General features: G+C 48.2%; 1 protein-coding gene and 2 non-coding genes across 4 annotated transcripts; 2 read left to right on the top strand and 1 right to left on the bottom strand.

Moving 5' to 3' along the window:
• The first annotated feature begins 4,712 nt into the window (after positions 1 to 4,712).
• On the top strand, positions 4,713 to 4,782 carry TRNAK-CUU (transfer RNA lysine (anticodon CUU)). Its single transcript has one exon. It is a non-coding gene; the product is annotated as a tRNA-Lys (tRNA).
• A 1,351-nt stretch (positions 4,783 to 6,133) lies between these two features.
• Positions 6,134 to 6,203, top strand: TRNAK-CUU (transfer RNA lysine (anticodon CUU)). The gene has a single exon. It is a non-coding gene; the product is annotated as a tRNA-Lys (tRNA).
• A 5,925-nt stretch (positions 6,204 to 12,128) lies between these two features.
• LOC136481314 (uncharacterized) lies at positions 12,129 to 16,546 on the bottom strand. Of its 2 annotated transcripts, none has more exons than XM_066478674.1 (3): positions 16,169 to 16,546; positions 13,325 to 15,050; positions 12,129 to 12,842 (listed from the first exon to the last, which is right to left on the bottom strand). In XM_066478674.1, the coding sequence occupies exons 1-3, from the start codon at positions 16,453 to 16,455 to the stop codon at positions 12,372 to 12,374; spliced, it is 2,484 nt and encodes an 827-aa protein (XP_066334771.1). In that variant the 5' UTR covers positions 16,456 to 16,546; the 3' UTR covers positions 12,129 to 12,371. The 2 variants fall into 2 exon arrangements, with proteins under 2 accessions (XP_066334771.1, XP_066334772.1); XM_066478675.1 differs by having other exon boundaries at positions 13,325 to 14,765.
• Positions 16,547 to 17,007: the final 461 nt, after the last annotated feature.

Here is a 17,007-nt window from a genome sequence, read left to right as displayed (position 1 = left end):
GTTATTATTTTAAATAAGTTTATACATTTTGACTGAAACATTATGTCATATCGATGTAGGTAATTTATTTTTAAGTACTCATATACAAAACAATACACACATATAATCTTGTGATATAACATATTCAACATGTTCAGTGTCCGGGTGCAAGCTAAGTTTCAACTTAACATGTGGAAAATAATAGTACTAGACCTAAACTCCTTTTAATAATAGAACAAATTCTGAATACAAGATAAAAGAAACACTAGAGTTTCTACTTAACATGTGGAAAATTTTGCAACAACTCCGTTAAAAGTTAAAAGCCAAACTATAAATTTATAAAATCACAGAAAGAGATGCAACAAGAGCTTATATATCTTAAGATTAGTTGTTCTCTCAGGCCTCTCCACACACATAGCAGAGCACGGAGATTAGCAGCAATAGAGTAGACCGTGGGAATAATGCTGAACAATTCTTGGGGCAGTTGCAGAGCTAGAAATACGATTTTTATTTTTTAGGGGAGGAGACAGAAGTACATTTTTAAAAAAAAATAGTAATTAGAAAAAAACAATAGAAACAGTAGGGGCTTAGGTGCCCCCTCCCCCCTCGCCTCCTCTGTCTCTGACACTGTCTTGGGCACACAAGTATTTTTATTAAATTAGATCTAAATTTTAGCCATGATCTAAACAACCTCATGATCTAAAACTCAGCGGCTAAAGTTTAGTCTTTAGTTTGATAATAGGATCAAATAAACCTTAGCGTTTTCCACTGTCAGCTAATAGGTATCCCGGCGTTTGCTGCTCTCACTGACCTCGAAGACGCTGCTAAGATGGAGCAACTCCTTGCCCGTTGAAAGCTGAGGGGTGGCGACAACCTTGCGTGGGATGTCCGGCATAGATTGGTTGCCGCGCTGCCCAGAGCTGGCGGCGGCCAGACAGACCCAACCAGGGCAGAGAGCAGACAGCAGAACGTTTTAAATAGCGGGCTAAGGTGTTTAGCGGTATGTCTCTAAAACAGCTAATAGCGGAGCTATATTGGGCCATAGCGGGAAAAAGCGGCTAAATTATACATGCAAACAAATAGCGGCACCCTGCCTCATAAGGCTATAGCGGCAGCTATAGCGGGAGATTTAAAACTATAGTAGAAAGTTGCATGCATTCAGGATAGTATACAGAAGATTGGGCTGAGTACGAAAGCACTACGTACCTGTCAGTTTCTACGAAGACGATGGCCGTAGTGAACCAGAAATCCAATCTCACGAGCATGGTAGAGTAGCCGCCCAGCAGGACGACGGTGGCCCAGACGAAGGCGAGCGTCCCGAGCCCCGAAGCTAGCAGCTGCAGGAACGCCTCCGCTAGCAGAGACAGGTTGAGCTTCAGCTCCGGTGTACCCTTGCTCCAGGTCGCGAGTCGTGCCCGGTTGCGGGCGGTGGGCAGTCTGAAGGATTCGATCAGAGCCGCCGCTAGCCAACTTTCATAAAAAGCCATTCACCTCACTTCAAAGCAGCAACCTGACTCCGATACCTTGGCGCCGCAGCACCAACCAACTCGATCTCCTCGAGGAAGATAACAGCTTCAGTCCTAGGAAAATTATTTGTCCCTCAGGGTCTGAACCAACAAGAGATTTGGATAGTCGTATGGAGATTTGGATAGTTAATCCGTGTGAAGAAGTAAAATAATAGCGGGTGCCTTTGTAATGCTGGAGGTGGTAAGTGGAGTTGGTAACAATTACTATTTGATTAGTTAGTGGAGTGCTAATACTAGGTGCTAATAGTTCATTTTGTGTGTGAGAGAGAGTGGGTGGGTGAGGGACTCTGTTTCTTTAATGCTTGCACACGATAAGATGCTGCGGAATTAGTTGTTTTTGACGTGACAGCGTGTAGCCTCTCAAAGTGTACACTAGCTTTTAACTCCACTAGTGGTTTAGAGCATTGGTATCTTCATATATTTTGTTATTACTAACAATTGGAGATTTTTTTTTTACATATATCCTCATCTAATCGTACGTGACTAAGCTAGAAAGGACCTTTATTAGTAGTAGTTGGTGTAGTGCACAGAGCATTCAGAAATTTAGAATGCATAATTGCATAAAAAATATTACTAGTTGGTGTTATGAATTTATTAAGGAAACTTTACAGAACGACCTTGGAACTTTTAAAGTCGCGCGTCATATAGTATTGTTCTTGTTACTCCCTTTACATTCTCACGCGTGTACTTGTTAAGGAAACTTTACAGAACGACCTTGTGTAATATAACGCTCCATGTTGGTTGGTGCTCCATGTTCATATTAGTTTTTGCAAAGCACTGAGCTGGTTAGTTTTTGTTACAGCCTCAGTTATTGTATATCTGTTTTTATATCTTCCACTGACGACCACATACATAATATATTGCTGCGTGCAGCTATGTATTCCAGTAGTTCATGATGGTCATTGGAGTCTGTATGCTTTCAACATGAATGACGACAAGCTCAGCATTTTAGATCAAAGACGAAATTGTAAGTGCTACAAGGGCATTAGGCTGAAGATCTGCAAAGCTCTTCAGTTTGTGAAGGTCAAATTCAACATTTTCAAAAACAAGTCTAATGATTTTAGCGGCTGGACATTCGAGGTTGCCAAGGAATGTGGTCTCAACGGCAGAGAGAGAGAGAGAGAGAGAGTGTGTGTGTGTGAGTGTGTGTTGAATCATTAGCGTAAGCTACAATCATTAGGATGCACGGTCTTTGTTTTCTTCTTTACTTGTATTATTATCATGGATTTTTAAGCTAATGACTTTGTTGTTTTTCTGTGGTGGTCTTTGATACTATACAGGAATCGATAGAGATGCGAAAAGAATTCCTTGCATATATTCTCTCTTTCAATGATAACGAATCCTACCAGCTTCCTTCTGAAATCTCTGAGCTGATAAAAGATCTTCCTGAAGGTAGAAAATCTGATCAAAAATATGCTTCAAGTACTTATTGTCTCGAAATCTTTTTTCTTTAATGCAAAGGGCGTGTGCCTCTACCTAAACGGCGGGCCTCTCCTGATCCTGACTGAGAGAGAATGGAGCAGGGAATACTCAAGACATTACTCAAGGGAAATCAGTGCATACGGTAGTGAGCCTAGGTCGGTAGGCCCACGGGCTGGTTTACTCTTTAACACGCCCCCCGCAGTTGGAACTAGGAGCACAAAACTTTGTGAAGATGGACGTCGGCAGACCTTTGGTGAAGATGTCGGCGTACTGGGACGAAGTGGGAACATGCAGTACACGGGCTTCACCGAAGGTGACTCGTTCTCGAACGAAGTGCAAGTCAATCTCGACATGCTTAGTGCGCAGGTGCTGGACGGGGTTGGTGTAGAGGTAGACAACACTGATGTTGTCACAACAGACAACTGTGGCGTGGCGAATGTTGAGACTTGCGGTCTCAGACAATGTGGAGGAGGTGGAGGCCTCCGCCCACCAAGCGCTGCCCTCAGGCTGAGGCTCGGAAAACAGACACGACAAGCGGGCGTGTAGGAAAATGGCACGTAAAACTAGGGTTTCATTAATTCATTCACCAACCTCTCGTACTGTTACAAGTGTTCCCTATTTATAGGGCTTAACTACCACTTTTACAGAGTTTACAATAGTACTCTTCAACTGCTACAGTACATTCTCGGAATATCCCGCTTCTCGCCTTTCTTCTCGGGGGTAATCTTGTCTTGCCGCCCTCAGGTACTGGGCCTGCGCGATCAGCCGGCTCATCAGGCCTCAGGATTCGGCGATGGGCCTTTAGGCCTCTGCCATCGGTCTCCGCCCCTGGGACGCCGAGGCGGCAGACCCCCGACGCCCAGTATTGTCGTCCTCCTGCTTGGGTCTCTGCCCCTGCGAGCGGAGACCAAACCGGCGCGCCCGCGCCGTCCATGAGCGCCTTCCTCTGGTTACCTGCACACACACGTAGATAACGTTGGCGCTTGATTAGCCTTGCAGCGGGGCGGCCTCCGCCCCCTCCGGCCGGAGACGCCTACGAGCTAACCGGGCGGAGGCTGCGCCAGGGTCACCGGCGGCGTCCTGCAAGCAGTCTGAGAAACCGTCATCTTTCTGGGTCTGGAGGCGTGGTAGCCAGGCCTTTGCTTAGGTAGTCGGTCGGAGACGTCTCTGCGAACTGCTGGCCGCGTAGGTCTCCGCCACTCTCGGAGGACGTGTTACAACAGTTCCCCCCTTTTGAGACCACGGTCCGCCCGAGCGTGTCGTGAACTCAAAACGCCCAAAGCAAGGATGTCCGCGGGGGCGGAGACTGCGCGTAGTCACGTCTCCGACCGATCCCCGCAGGTTCCCCCCTGGCCCGCTCTGGCGTGGCCGCTGGTCTTGTCATAGTAGCCGTTAGGCTGCAAAACTAGCCGTTGTCCTACGCTGTGGCCGTTTACGCCGTATTGCTTTCCGTTGTATACCTTGCGACTTCTTCGGAGATGACCGTTGGGCGGCAGGCGAATTGTCCGGAGATGACCGTTGTACGGCGGTAGCCGAACCGCCCGCCCGCGTCCTATATAAGGGCGGGGTTGGTTGCGGGGTCCCCCCCCCCCCCGCACTGCTCATTCGCTTTCCTTGTCTCTGAGAAATCGCTCTCTGCTCTCTTCAGTTTTGCCTGAGCTGCCTTCGCGCGTTCCGTCTTTCCGCTTGCGTCTTCCGCCTAGGCTGCCGCCGCGGTGGCTTCCTTTTCCACCTCCGCCCATACTCGTCGGCCCGCCTTCTTCGGACCATATCGCCACCTTCTCAGCGTTAGCTCAGTCGGTAGAGCACAAGGCTCTTAACCTTGTGGTCATGGGTTCGAGCCCCACGGTGGGCGCCAATGTTGAGACTTGCGGTCTCAGACAATGTGGACGAGGTGAAGGCCTCCGCCCGCCAAGCGCTGCCCTCAGGCTGAGGCTCGGGAAACAGACACGACAAGCGGGCGTGTAGGGAAATGGCACGTAAAACTAGGGTTTCATTAATTCATTCACCAACCTCTCGTACTGTTACAAGTGTTCCCTATTTATAGGGCTCAACTACCACTTTTACAGAGTTTATAATAGTACTCTTCAACTGCTATAGTACATTCTCGGAATATCCCGCTTCTCGCCTTTCTTCTCGGGGGTAATCTTGTCTTGCCGCCCTCAGGTACTGGGCCTGCGCGATCAGCCGGCTCATCAGGCCTCAGGATTCGGCGATGGGCCTTTAGGCCTCTGCCATCGGTCTCCGCCCCTGGGACGCCGAGGCGGTAGACCCCCGACGCCCAGTATTGTCGTCCTCCTGCTTGGGTCTCTGCCCCTGCGAGCGGAGACCGAACCGGCGCGCCCGCGCCGTCCATGAGCGCCTTCCTCTGGTTACCTGCACACACACGTAGATAACGTTGGCGCTTGATTAGCCTTGCAGCGGGGCGGCCTCCGCCCCCTCCGGCCGGAGACGCCTACGAGCTAACCGGGCGGAGGCTGCGCCAGGGTCACCGGTGGCGTCCTGCAAGCAGTCTGAGAAACCGTCATCTTTCTGGGTCTGGAGGCGTGGTAGCCAGGCCTTTGCTTAGGTAGTCGGTCGGAGACGTCTCTGCGAACTGCTGGCCGCGTAGGTCTCCGCCACTCTCGGAGGACGTGTTACAACAGTTCCCCCCTTTTGAGACCACGGTCCGCCCGAGCGTGTCGTGAACTCAAAACGCCCTAAGCAAGGATGTCCGCGGGGGCGGAGACTGCGCGTAGTCACGTCTCTGACCGATCCTCGCAGGTTCCCCCCTGGCCCGCTCTGGCGTGGCCGCTGGTCTTGTCATAGTAGCCGTTAGGCTGCAAAACTAGCCGTTGTCCTACGCTGTGGCCGTTTACGCCGTATTGCTTTCCGTTGTATACCTTGCGACTTCTTCGGAGATGACCGTTGGGCGGCAGGCGAATTGTCCGGAGATGACCGTTGTACGGCGGTAGCCGAACCGCCCGCCCGCGTCCTATATAAGGGCGGGGTTGGTTGCGGGGTCCCCCCCCCCCCGCACTGCTCATTCGCTTTCCTTGTCTCTGAGAAATCGCTCTCTGCTCTCTTCAGTTTTGCCTGAGCTGCCTTCGCGCGTTCCGTCTTTCCGCTTGCGTCTTCCGCCTAGGCTGCCGCCGCGGTGGCTTCCTTTTCCACCTCCGCCCATACTCGTCGGCCCGCCTTCTTCGGACCCTATCGCCACCTTCTCAGCGTTAGCTCAGTCGGTAGAGCACAAGGCTCTTAACCTTGTGGTCATGGGTTCGAGCCCCACGGTGGGCGCCAATGTTGAGACTTGCGGTCTCAGACAATGTGGACGAGGTGAAGGCCTCCGCCCGCCAAGCGCTGCCCTCAGGCTGAGGCTCGGGAAACAGACACGACAAGCGGGCGTGTAGGGAAATGGCACGTAAAACTAGGGTTTCATTAATTCATTCACCAACCTCTCGTACTGTTACAAGTGTTCCCTATTTATAGGGCTCAACTACCACTTTTACAGAGTTTACAATAGTACTCTTCAACTGCTATAGTACATTCTCGGAATATCCCGCTTCTCGCCTTTCTTCTCGGGGGTAATCTTGTCTTGCCGCCCTCAGGTACTGGGCCTGCGCGATCAGCCGGCTCATCAGGCCTCAGGATTCGACGATGGGCCTTTAGGCCTCTGCCATCGGTCTCCGCCCCTGGGACGCCGAGGCGGCAGACCCCCGACGCCCAGTATTGTCGTCCTCCTGCTTGGGTCTCTGCCCCTACGAGCGGAGACCGAACCGGCGCGCCCGCGCCGTCCACGAGCGCCTTCCTCTGGTTACCTACACACACACGTAGATAACGTTGGCGCTTGATTAGCCTTGCAGCGGGGCGGCCTCCGCCCCCTCCGGCCGGAGACGCCTACGAGCTAACCGGGCGGAGGCTGCGCCAGGGTCACCGACGGCGTCCTGCAAGCAGTCTGAGAAACCGTCATCTTTCTGGGTCTGGAGGCGTGGTAGCCGGGCCTTTGCTTAGGTAGTCGGTCGGAGACGTCTCTGCGAACTGCTGGCCGCGTAGGTCTCCGCCACTCTCGGAGGCCGTGTTACAACAGCGAAGAAGACCAAAATAATAAGATCAGCCGATGAGCTCCGTTACAGGTGAAGACCAAGATCCAAAGTGCCCTGGAGATACCGCAGGACGCACTTTATGGCGCCGAGGTGAGGCTCTCGCGGGTCATGCATGTGAAGACAGATTTGCTGAACGGCATAGGCAATATTCGGGCGGGTGAAAGTAAGATACTGGAGGGCCCTAGCTATGCTGCAATAATGGGTGGGGTCAAACACGGAGGCCCCATCATCGGCGAGCTTGGAGTGAGTATCCACAGTGGTGCTGCACGGCTTGCAGTCACGCATATCAGCATGATCTAGAATATCCAACATATAATGTCTATGTGAGAGGAACAAACTGTCATCTCAGCGCTCAACAGTGACACCCAAAAAATGATAAAGAGGCCCCATGTCTGTCGTAGAGAATTCTCGGCGAAGAGCTGAAATAATGTGCTAGAGAAAGCTCGTAGATGAAGCCGTAAGAACAATGTCATCAACATATAGGAGCAAGAAAGCCATATTAGTGCCTCAATAGAAAATAAACAGGGAGGTGTCAGACTTAGCTTCAACAAAACCGAGGAAGGTTATGTGAGAAGCGAAGCGACTGTGCCAGGCGCGAGGAGCTTGCTTCAATCCATAGAGAGACTTGTTCAATCGACAGACATGGTCGGGTCTAGAAGAATCAACAAACCCGGATGGCTGAACACAATATACTGTCTCTGTTAATGTCCCATGTAAAAATGCATTCTTGACATCATATCCAGCTGTTGAATGGGACAAGAGCGAGACAGTGCCAATGTGAGTACCACCCGAATAGTAGTAGCTTGACGATAGGGCTGAAGGTCTCATCATAATCAATTTCTGGATGCTAAATAAATCTACGATGAACCCACCGAGCTTTGTAGCGGTCAAGTGAGCCATCAGACAGGAACTTGTGATGGAAAATCCATTTCCTTGTAACAACATTAACACCAGACGGGCGAGGAACCAAGGTCCAGTGTTATTAGCTTGTAGCGCATCGAACTCGGCTTGCATAGCAGCACGCCAGTGCGGGTTAGAAAGAGCAGTGTGAAAGGTCGTTGGCACCGGGGAGAGGACTGTCGTGTTGAGTTTGAGGCGGTCCATGGGTTGGCGAATGCCAGCTTTGCCACGGGTGCGTTTATTGTGCGCATTTGTCACCGGCACGATGGCCTATGAGGTCGTGGAAGACATCCGGCCGGTAGTGCGCCCGGCGCCATTGGCAATAGCCTGGGACAATGAGTCTGTAGGGCCAGCAGCACTGGGCACAACAGGTGACGGTAGCGGCGGCGGTGGCGGCGCTGACACTGGTGAGGTGGCTGGCGGCGAGCCGGTTGGTGGCAAGCTGGCTAGTGGAGTGTCGGAACCAGCGAACGAGGCGAGCAGCCGCGCTGAGGTGGCAGCAGGCGCACGCTCAGGTGAAAGCCCTAGTTTGGTTTTGATGAGAAGAAACCTATGTGAACTAATCCTTTGCTCTAAGTGATGTATGAGATAGATTGGTTCACATCCATGCTGGAGCTAGATGACACTCAAGTGATAGAGATGACCAAAATATGTTGTTCTAGTGCTCCAACATGGAAAAGAAGAAAGAGAACAACAAAATGGGGTTAAGGCAAAGGTATAAGTAAATGGCCATTTTGTTTTGGCAATCAAGACGTAATAGAGTGCGTGACTGGTTTAGGATAGATAATCATACTATAAAGAGGAAAAATCTTTAATTGCAATGGTTATCTAGTGCCACTAAAGTGTGATTTCATTTGCATATACTTTGCGCGCTGAGTGACGTGGTGAGGATGCATGAGAAAACCCTGAAAAAAATCTTTGTGATAAATGATATCTCTTGCTCAAAATTGTTTTAGATCTTTTGAAAGAGATAGTACATAAAAAGAGGAAAAAAGGAGAAGCAAAAGTACGCCAAACAGGGAAGGTCCGCCCGGCATTTTATCTTGCCCTAACCGTAATTTTTCCGTGAGAACCTTTGCCCTGAAATTTTTTAGGCCCTACCCGGAATTTTCGGTTCAGCTAACATCTGGCTACCCCAACGAGCACGAGCTGAGTGTTTTTAGGGGTGCTCTCTCCTTCCGTGAGAACCTTTCTTGCTCTCTCTTGCTCATTTCTTCTTCCCTATTGCTCATTTGAGATCCAAAAGAGAAGAACAAGCTCTCTCCTCTCCTCTCTCACTAGTTTCCAAGGATTTGTGCTTCATTCATGTGAGAGGTCGAGCTCTAGTATTGACCTTGAGAGCTTCAAGAGCATCTCCTCCCTCTCCTCTCCTTCTTCAAGTGTGGTGCTCATTTGAGAGAGGATATGGGAAACCTTAATATGTGCATTTGAGGTTGCATTTGATGGCACTGGGCCGTGATTGCAATTGTGGATTTCCTATTACTCATATTGATTGCCCCAATCAAGTTCTTGTGTCTATTCCCTGGCGGAGATCACGAAAAGTAACTCTATTGGAGGTCGTCGTTTTCATGGCCGGTACACGTAAATCCATTCGTGCATGGACGCGAGCCAAATTGAAAAAGAATTCTAGGATTTAATTGGCGTAATCACTACCGGAAACGTCAAATTTACCGAGTGTTTTTATGTTTGCCGAGTGTATTCCCTCGGGCACTCGGCGAACAAGTTCTTTGCCGAGTGCTGCACTAAAAACACTCGGCAAAAAAAACATTCGGCAAAGAGGAGGTTTGCCGAGTGTCAAAAAAACACTCGGCAAAGAGAGGGTTTGCCGAGTGTTTTCTTTTTTGCACTCGGTAAAGAAATAAAATCTTTTTTTTCTGGAAAAGAACGAGAAGAAAAAAAATGAAAAAAAACTTTGCCGAGTGCCCAGATCTAGGACACTCGGCAAAGGATGAAATCCTATTTAATTCCCCCGGCGGACGCCCCTCCCCTCCCCCTTGTTCTTCCCCCGCGGCCGCCCCCTCGGCCCCGCCCTCCCCTCCTCCCTCTCCGTGCGTGGTGGCGGCGGTCCTCTCCCAAGCGCGTCGTGGTCCTCCTCTCCCGGCGCGGCGGCACCCTCCCCCCTCCCTCTCCCGACGCGGTGGCGCCCTGCCCTCTCCCTCTCCCAGCGCGGCAGCGCCCTCCCCCTCCCTTTCCCGGCGGTGGCGCCCTCCCCCTTCCTCTCTCGGCATGGCGGCGCTCCCCTGCCTCTCCCTGCGCGGCGGCGCACCTCCCTCCCTCTCCCTGTGCGAGCAGCGGATCTACCGACGGCGCTCCTCCATCGCCTCCACCAGATCTGGTGACGGTGGCGCACGGGGAGGCCGGATCCGGCCCCGGCGCGGGCGGACGGATCTGGCGACGGTGGCGCACGGGGAGGCCGGATCCGGCCTCGGCGTGTTGGCGGCCTGGGCGTGGCGGCAGCCTGGGCGTGGTGGCAACACGGCGTGGTGGTGGTGCGGCGTGGTTGTGGCGCGGCGAGGAGAAGACGGTGGCTTGGTTTTTTTTATTTTTTCTGAAAAATTGTTTGCCGAGTATTTTTTAGGCACTCGGCAAACTAGCGTTTGCCGTTAAAGAGTTTGCCGAGTGTTGACACTCGGCAAACCCTTTGCCGAGTGTTTTTGGGGCTTCGCCGAGTGCCCCTGGCACTCGGCAAAGCTCCTGTATCCGGTAGTGAATGGGCTGTCGCATTCAGGTTGTTGAAATGGATGAGGTGACATGGACTGGAGTAGCATTTCTTCGTGGAAAAAGTTTATATTACGTTACTCAACTTTCGTGAAAGTCCGTTTTTCTCCCTAAACTCTAAAACCGGGCAAAACACCTCCTTTAACTTTTAAAACCATTTATCTTACTTGCCTGACCCTGTTATAAGCAGTTTTGAAGGTGGTTTTGTCTTTTTCTTTTTTATTTATTTCGGCTAAATCTTTGAAAAATCATAGTAAATCACAGAAAATCATAAAATGGAAAATCCAATTTTGTTGGACTCCACCTGAGTAAATCTACACAGTGAACATATAATATGATATGCTTTAATACAAAGTTTTTGCTGTGGTTTTAGATCTATGCTTTTATGTACTTAATTGGAATAATTCATAATTGGATTTTCGATTTTATGATTTTTCTATGATTTACTATAATTTTTCAAAGATTCAGCCGAAATAAATAAAAAAGAAAAAGACAAAACCACCTTCAAAACTGTTTATAACAGGGTCAGGGAGGTAAGACGAACGGTTTTAAAAGTTGAGGGAGGTGTTTTGCCCGGTTTTGGAATTCAGGGAGGAAAAACGAAGTTTCGCGAAAATTAAGGAGGTAATATGGATTTTTTCCTTTCTTCATTCCCTGGCTGAATCTGAATGGTTGTTCATCCTGCTCGCATGTGACTTTAGACAGCTATATACTACTGCTACTTTAACATTGCGTGAGTGGTTGCGTGAACCGTCAAGGGTTCGCCGTTTGCGTTTGCTGCTGTAACTGTAATTTGTCGGTGAGATTAATTTCTGACACCATATCAACGTGATCGATCTATGGAATGGTTACTCATTCTTTCTTAAATTTAATGATCAAATGTTTGCGTGATGCATGGTGTGGTGGCAACGGGATAATATAACAAGCACAGCTTAAAACATTCATTGATGGTGGATCAAGAAGCACAAAAACGTAGTCTGCTAGAGATGCATGCGTTGCTGTGTTGTTAGGCTGCACTGGGCCGTGTCTTATTCGTTGGGCTTGGGCTAAAAGCCAGACAGGCGTTCGATTTCTTGAAGCCTAATTCGAGGCACGATCTCGAAAAAAATAAAATTCTTGAAGCCTAACCCGGAGTCCTTGGCGCTAGAAATGGAACCATCCTTGGTTTCTTCTCTATCATGTTTTGTTTAGAGCATCGTTTAGCTACCTATGCTAATTTGGAGAAAGCAGACATCGAAGCTTCAGTTGATAAATAAATACTGTAGAATATTATTTATTTGTTAGATGGCAGTTAAGTTTTTTTTATAGCAATGATATATAGCAGTTAAGTTGAGCTAGCTGTTGTATTTTATTGAATATAGGCCCATCCTGCATCCTGCATCTGAAGCACCGCTGCTCGCACGAGGCAATGCATTGACGTTTCAAACCTCATCTACACTGGAGCTGCTCTTAAGGTGACCGTGTAGTGTAGTCTGTAGCATAGGGAACAGATATCTTCCACTAAGGTTTACTATGTTTAGATAACAGAAATAGTTCTGCCTTGAGTCCGCCTGTCTTAGACATACATCAAATTAACCACAACTATTACAGATTCTTGCCAAGTTCCATAAGAAAAGAAAACCACAAGGTTTCTTTTATACAGTACATTGATCTCAAAAAAATCACACAAAGGAACATAACAAGGACATGAGTAGATGACAAGGGTTGAACTTCCGCCCCGGCACCCATAGGTTTGGTTTGCATTCTAACGCTGCTGCCATGAAGGTGAAACCAGCTTGTTCCTAGCTGTTTCCACAAGCATCTGAAGCGTCACATAACCTTTGTTCTCATCAGCACCACCAGTCATAACCATGTACCTTTCGAGGTGAGCCATAGCCTCCACGGCGTCCTCCAGTTTCTTAACAATGTTGTCCCGCGGGAAGTACTCTATGTTATAACCGGGGCTGATGGTGTCGATTTCCGTCATCCACGTAACCAGCTTAGTCACGGACTTCATGATCGCCAGGCAAGTTTCATCCTCGCTGTCGTTCGTCATCTCAATGATCCTCTCCAGCTTCTCTGCAAAAACATTGTTCCCCATTGGAAGAAGCCCTGTCACCGCATCCGCAAAAGCCTCCGCTGTCGCAAGCTTCTCACGTATCTGCACTGCAAGGCCTAAGAACGACGCGAGAAACTTCCTGTCCATGCCAGTTTCAGTTACTATCGCTTTAAGTACCTGCAGCAGTGGCAATGAAAAAAAAAAGATTCATAAGCTGCCAGTGAGGAGGAGAAGAACTGTTGTATGTCAGCTCACCTCATCGAATTCGTTTCAGTACCTGCGGTGTTTGAACACTACTAGTACGATGACAAAGAATTCTTGCAACCTAAATACTGAAAATTTCACTGGCCAACGGTCTACCACTAATTGTTTTTTTTTTCATAAAAATGACCCTTATCTATGTGAAATTGGTGTAAACATGTCTCGTGGTGAGGACGAAAATCTGAAAGATGGGCAGGGAAAGGTGAACATGAATCTTAATTTTTGCATATATAGTAGCATGCATCTTAGTTTTTTTAACCTACATGCATCTTAGTTCGTATTGAAACAAATATATTCTGTAGAAGATTTATATATATATATATATATATATATATATATATATGTGTGTGTGTGTGTGTGTGTGTGTGTGTGTGTAATTAGTATGTATATATACGTACCGTGGACAATGCGTTGGACGCTACTGAGCTGAGGAGGTTCCTATCCTGATCTGTTCTGGACCTGGCACAAATTTTTGCCAACATTTCTGCCATCACCACCCGGTACTCCTTACAGTATGCATCATCAGCAGCACCCATGATTGTGAGCAGCTGATGAATGTCTGGAAACTTGTCCCGAAACTCGTGCCCACGGGATGTTACAAGGGCGCTCAGCGCTTTCCCTGCTGCCTCAGTTCTCAGTGGGCTGTCCTGATCAGGATCGACGAGTAGGCGGCGTTGCAGCACGACAACAAAGTCGTGCATTGTTTGTTTACTCAGAGTTAGCTTCGAGAGGATTTCAGTAGCTCTCTCTCCCATTTCCTGGTCGCTACTGTTTCTCAAGATCCAAAGTAAGTTTTCAGCTGTCCTGCTGCCATATTTTGTTGTTGTTGTTGTTGTTGTTAATTCATGGCATAATTTCCTACCGCTCTCACCTGCTGTCCCGCTGGTAAGCTTGGCCAGCACGCGTAAGGATTCCCTCACAACCTCAACTGTTGTTTCATCATTCTTGATGGCCATAAGTAGCCCATTGCTAATTGGCGCTATGATCTTGTGCACAAGATCCATGGTGCTGTACATCTCTGTGCAGTTCTCCGGGTCCGCAGCAAGCTCGCGAAGAATCACAAGTCCATGAAGAAAAAGGGGCTTGCTAGTTTCTTCTTCCTGGTCCCGGTCCCGGCTCTCGCTCTCGATGTCAGTGGTTCTCAGCTGATAATTTACACCTCCTCGATCGTCGTCACTGCGGCCTGCCTTATTTCTCACCTTCATGGAAATGGGATGTGAATAATCAAGTAGGGATGATATGCAGTGCCCTGCGCCAGGTATGTCTGCTAGGCGCAGCTTGCAGGCAAGCTTCGCAACAATTTGTGCGACGTGTGCCTTGATATCTGCATCAAGGTCATTCTTGGTTTGTTTGGCAATTTCTATTCTTTGAGGTTGAGGAATAGAAACAAGATTCTCTGAGGAGCGTAGCATCCGAACAAGCCTGCAAACCAACTTCTCCGAGGCACAAATCTGGTCAATCGCTGCATCTGAACGTTCTTTGTTCTTAATCACCAGCGAGTGTAGAACTGAAACTGCAGAGATGTAGTCATCGGGGTGTTGAGACTGCAATAACAATTCTGCTGCAAACGAGACTAGAGTAGTGTTGATGGTGCCAGACACGCCTTTTTGGATGCACGTCTCCGCTATGCTGGTAACATATCTGTCAACCAATTCCATCTCCTCCTCGTTTACCTGATCTTTATTGTTATTTCTTGATGAACTGTAGTTTTCCAAGTTTTTCTTTCTTCGAAGAAGCTCGTTTGCCAAGTACTTGGAACCCAAAGGTTTAGCAATGTTCAGGCGATTCATCGCAACCGGGAACCACAGGAGGAACAGCGCACCTTGAGCGAGCACCAGGCTGTAGAACAAGATGAGTGCTGGCTTCAGATTACCGCCATTGTTGGGACCTCCGTACTCATCATGCCTTCTAGGATTAGTAATGCCATGAAGACGAATAAGTGATAACGACATGCATGCTATTGCTAAGAAAATGGGAGCTAGAACAACCAATGCTGGCGCCATGGCGAGTAGGCCTACAATATTTGTTGCACTTGTGACCCGCAAAACGTGTTTCAGATGGTAGAAAGCAGCCGGAACACCGAGAAAGAATTTGGCCTCGGGTGCTGAGTTGTAGCCGACGATCCTATATATGAATGGATGGAGAGTTTTCATATATATTACTACGAGTTCATGCATATATAATGACCATTATTGCTATCTTAGCCATAATAATATTACTAAAATGATCATAATATCTAATCTGTTTCCCGTTAAAAAAAATACCTACATACGTCTGCCATTATTTAAAAATACACAGAGCAATCCCTAACTTTGCATATGAAACATAATTTAGAATAACTCTAAAAAATAAAATTATAACTAAATTATCTACATATATCATTATAACAGATAATGCAAAGTACCTCCTAAATTTGCTTTTGAGTTGACCACATATGCCATTACAAAGATATTGTATAATATAAATTAAGCACTTGAATTTTTGTTTGAGGAATCAGTGGGAGAGGCTCCTACTGTAGTTTTATTAAAAAATTAAACATTAAAGTACAGAATTTGAAAAGCAGACGGTAGACAGCAGACAGATATCAAGTATGACATATTTGGGAATCTCTGGTATCGTGGTTTGGGTTAAAGAAATTGTATGACATGTGGGGCCCTTGGTCCATGAACTAAGTTTCTCTGCCTCCTGCAATCGTCGTTCTTATAATCTTATCCATCTACCCGCCGTTCTCAGGCAGTCAGGCTCCCAGCCATTACCATCGTTTACCCTGGATATTTGCTGAGATATTTTCCACGCCGTCGCAATCACCGAAATCAAGCAAGTCCGAGATCTTTGCTCTTGGCAGCGATCTTGCTTGATTTTCTGTAGGCGGTGCTTGTTGCCTAATCTCCGGTTGTTCGCCGAGTTACGCCGTGAGCTGCCTCGGACTTATGTGACGGAAGAGGAAACAAGGGCTGGGACTGGGAGTAGATTTTTCCTTTCCCGCAAAATTGGCATCTATATCTATAGCATTTCAATTCCGGAGGAAAGGGTTTCGTGTTTCTTGCGTTCCTTTCCTCTGTCTTCGTTTCCTTCGTTTCTCCCGTGAAAATCCTTCATTCTAAACGCGGCCTAAATTATATATATAACGAATCCGAAGATCTCGAAATGAAAAAGAAGGATTTTTCGAAAGATAAAAAAAAAGATTCAGAATAAGGAAGATGCATGGGCTGAGACGCTGAGTATGAAAGCACGTTAATTACCTGGCGGTTTCAACGAAGACGATGGCCGTGGTGAACCAGAAATCCGTTCTCACGAGCGCGGTGGAGTAACCGCCGAGAAGGACGACGGTGGCCCAGACGAGGGCGAGCGTGCCCAGCCCCGACGCGAGCAGCTGCAGGAACGCCTCCGCTAGCAGCGACAGGTTGAGTGCTAGCTCCTCCCGTGTGTCCTGGCTCCAGGGCGGCAGCCGTCCCAGGGCGCGGGTGCCGGAACGTCTGACGGATTCTTCCAGAGCCTGTATCGCTGCTGCCGCCATTATTTGCCTCATTCCCCCAAGCTGTCCAAAGCAAGCAGCAATCGGACTTGAGGAAGATGATGACAGCTTGTTTGCTGGTCTCCTTGACCTTGAGTTGAGGAAGATGATGACAGCTTCAGCCTCAGCCTACAGGCCTAGGCAAGTCGCCGAGGGTCGGTCTCAACCAAACTGGCTCAAAAAGCCTCGAGTAGACAGGTTGTCTTTCTTTCAAACTAGCCAGAGGGCGCGTGTTCTTTGGGCCTCCATGGGCCGTGTCTTATTCGCTGGTCTTGGGCTGGAAGACAGATAGGCGAACGATGTTAAATGGAAAAAGTCCGTTCTATCTTCATGAACTAGCGTGATAGTTTTGATTTTTCCTCCTCAAACTTGAAAACTAGACATTTTACTTCCTGGATTTTTAAAAACCATTCAAATTACCTCCTGCCTTGGTTTAGAGTGGTTTTCAAGGTGGTTTTATTTTTTATTAAAAAATGGATAAACACTTTGGTAAGACAATCTCAAAAAAATATCTCTAAACTTTTAAAAATCCAAAAGAAAAATCTAAAGATAGATTGGCATACACCA

The sequence above is a fragment of the Miscanthus floridulus genome, chromosome 9, assembly GCF_019320115.1.
Source record: "Miscanthus floridulus cultivar M001 chromosome 9, ASM1932011v1, whole genome shotgun sequence".
Classification (NCBI taxonomy): Eukaryota; Viridiplantae; Streptophyta; class Magnoliopsida; order Poales; family Poaceae; genus Miscanthus; species Miscanthus floridulus.
This window is presented reverse-complemented; position numbering and strand designations above follow the sequence as displayed.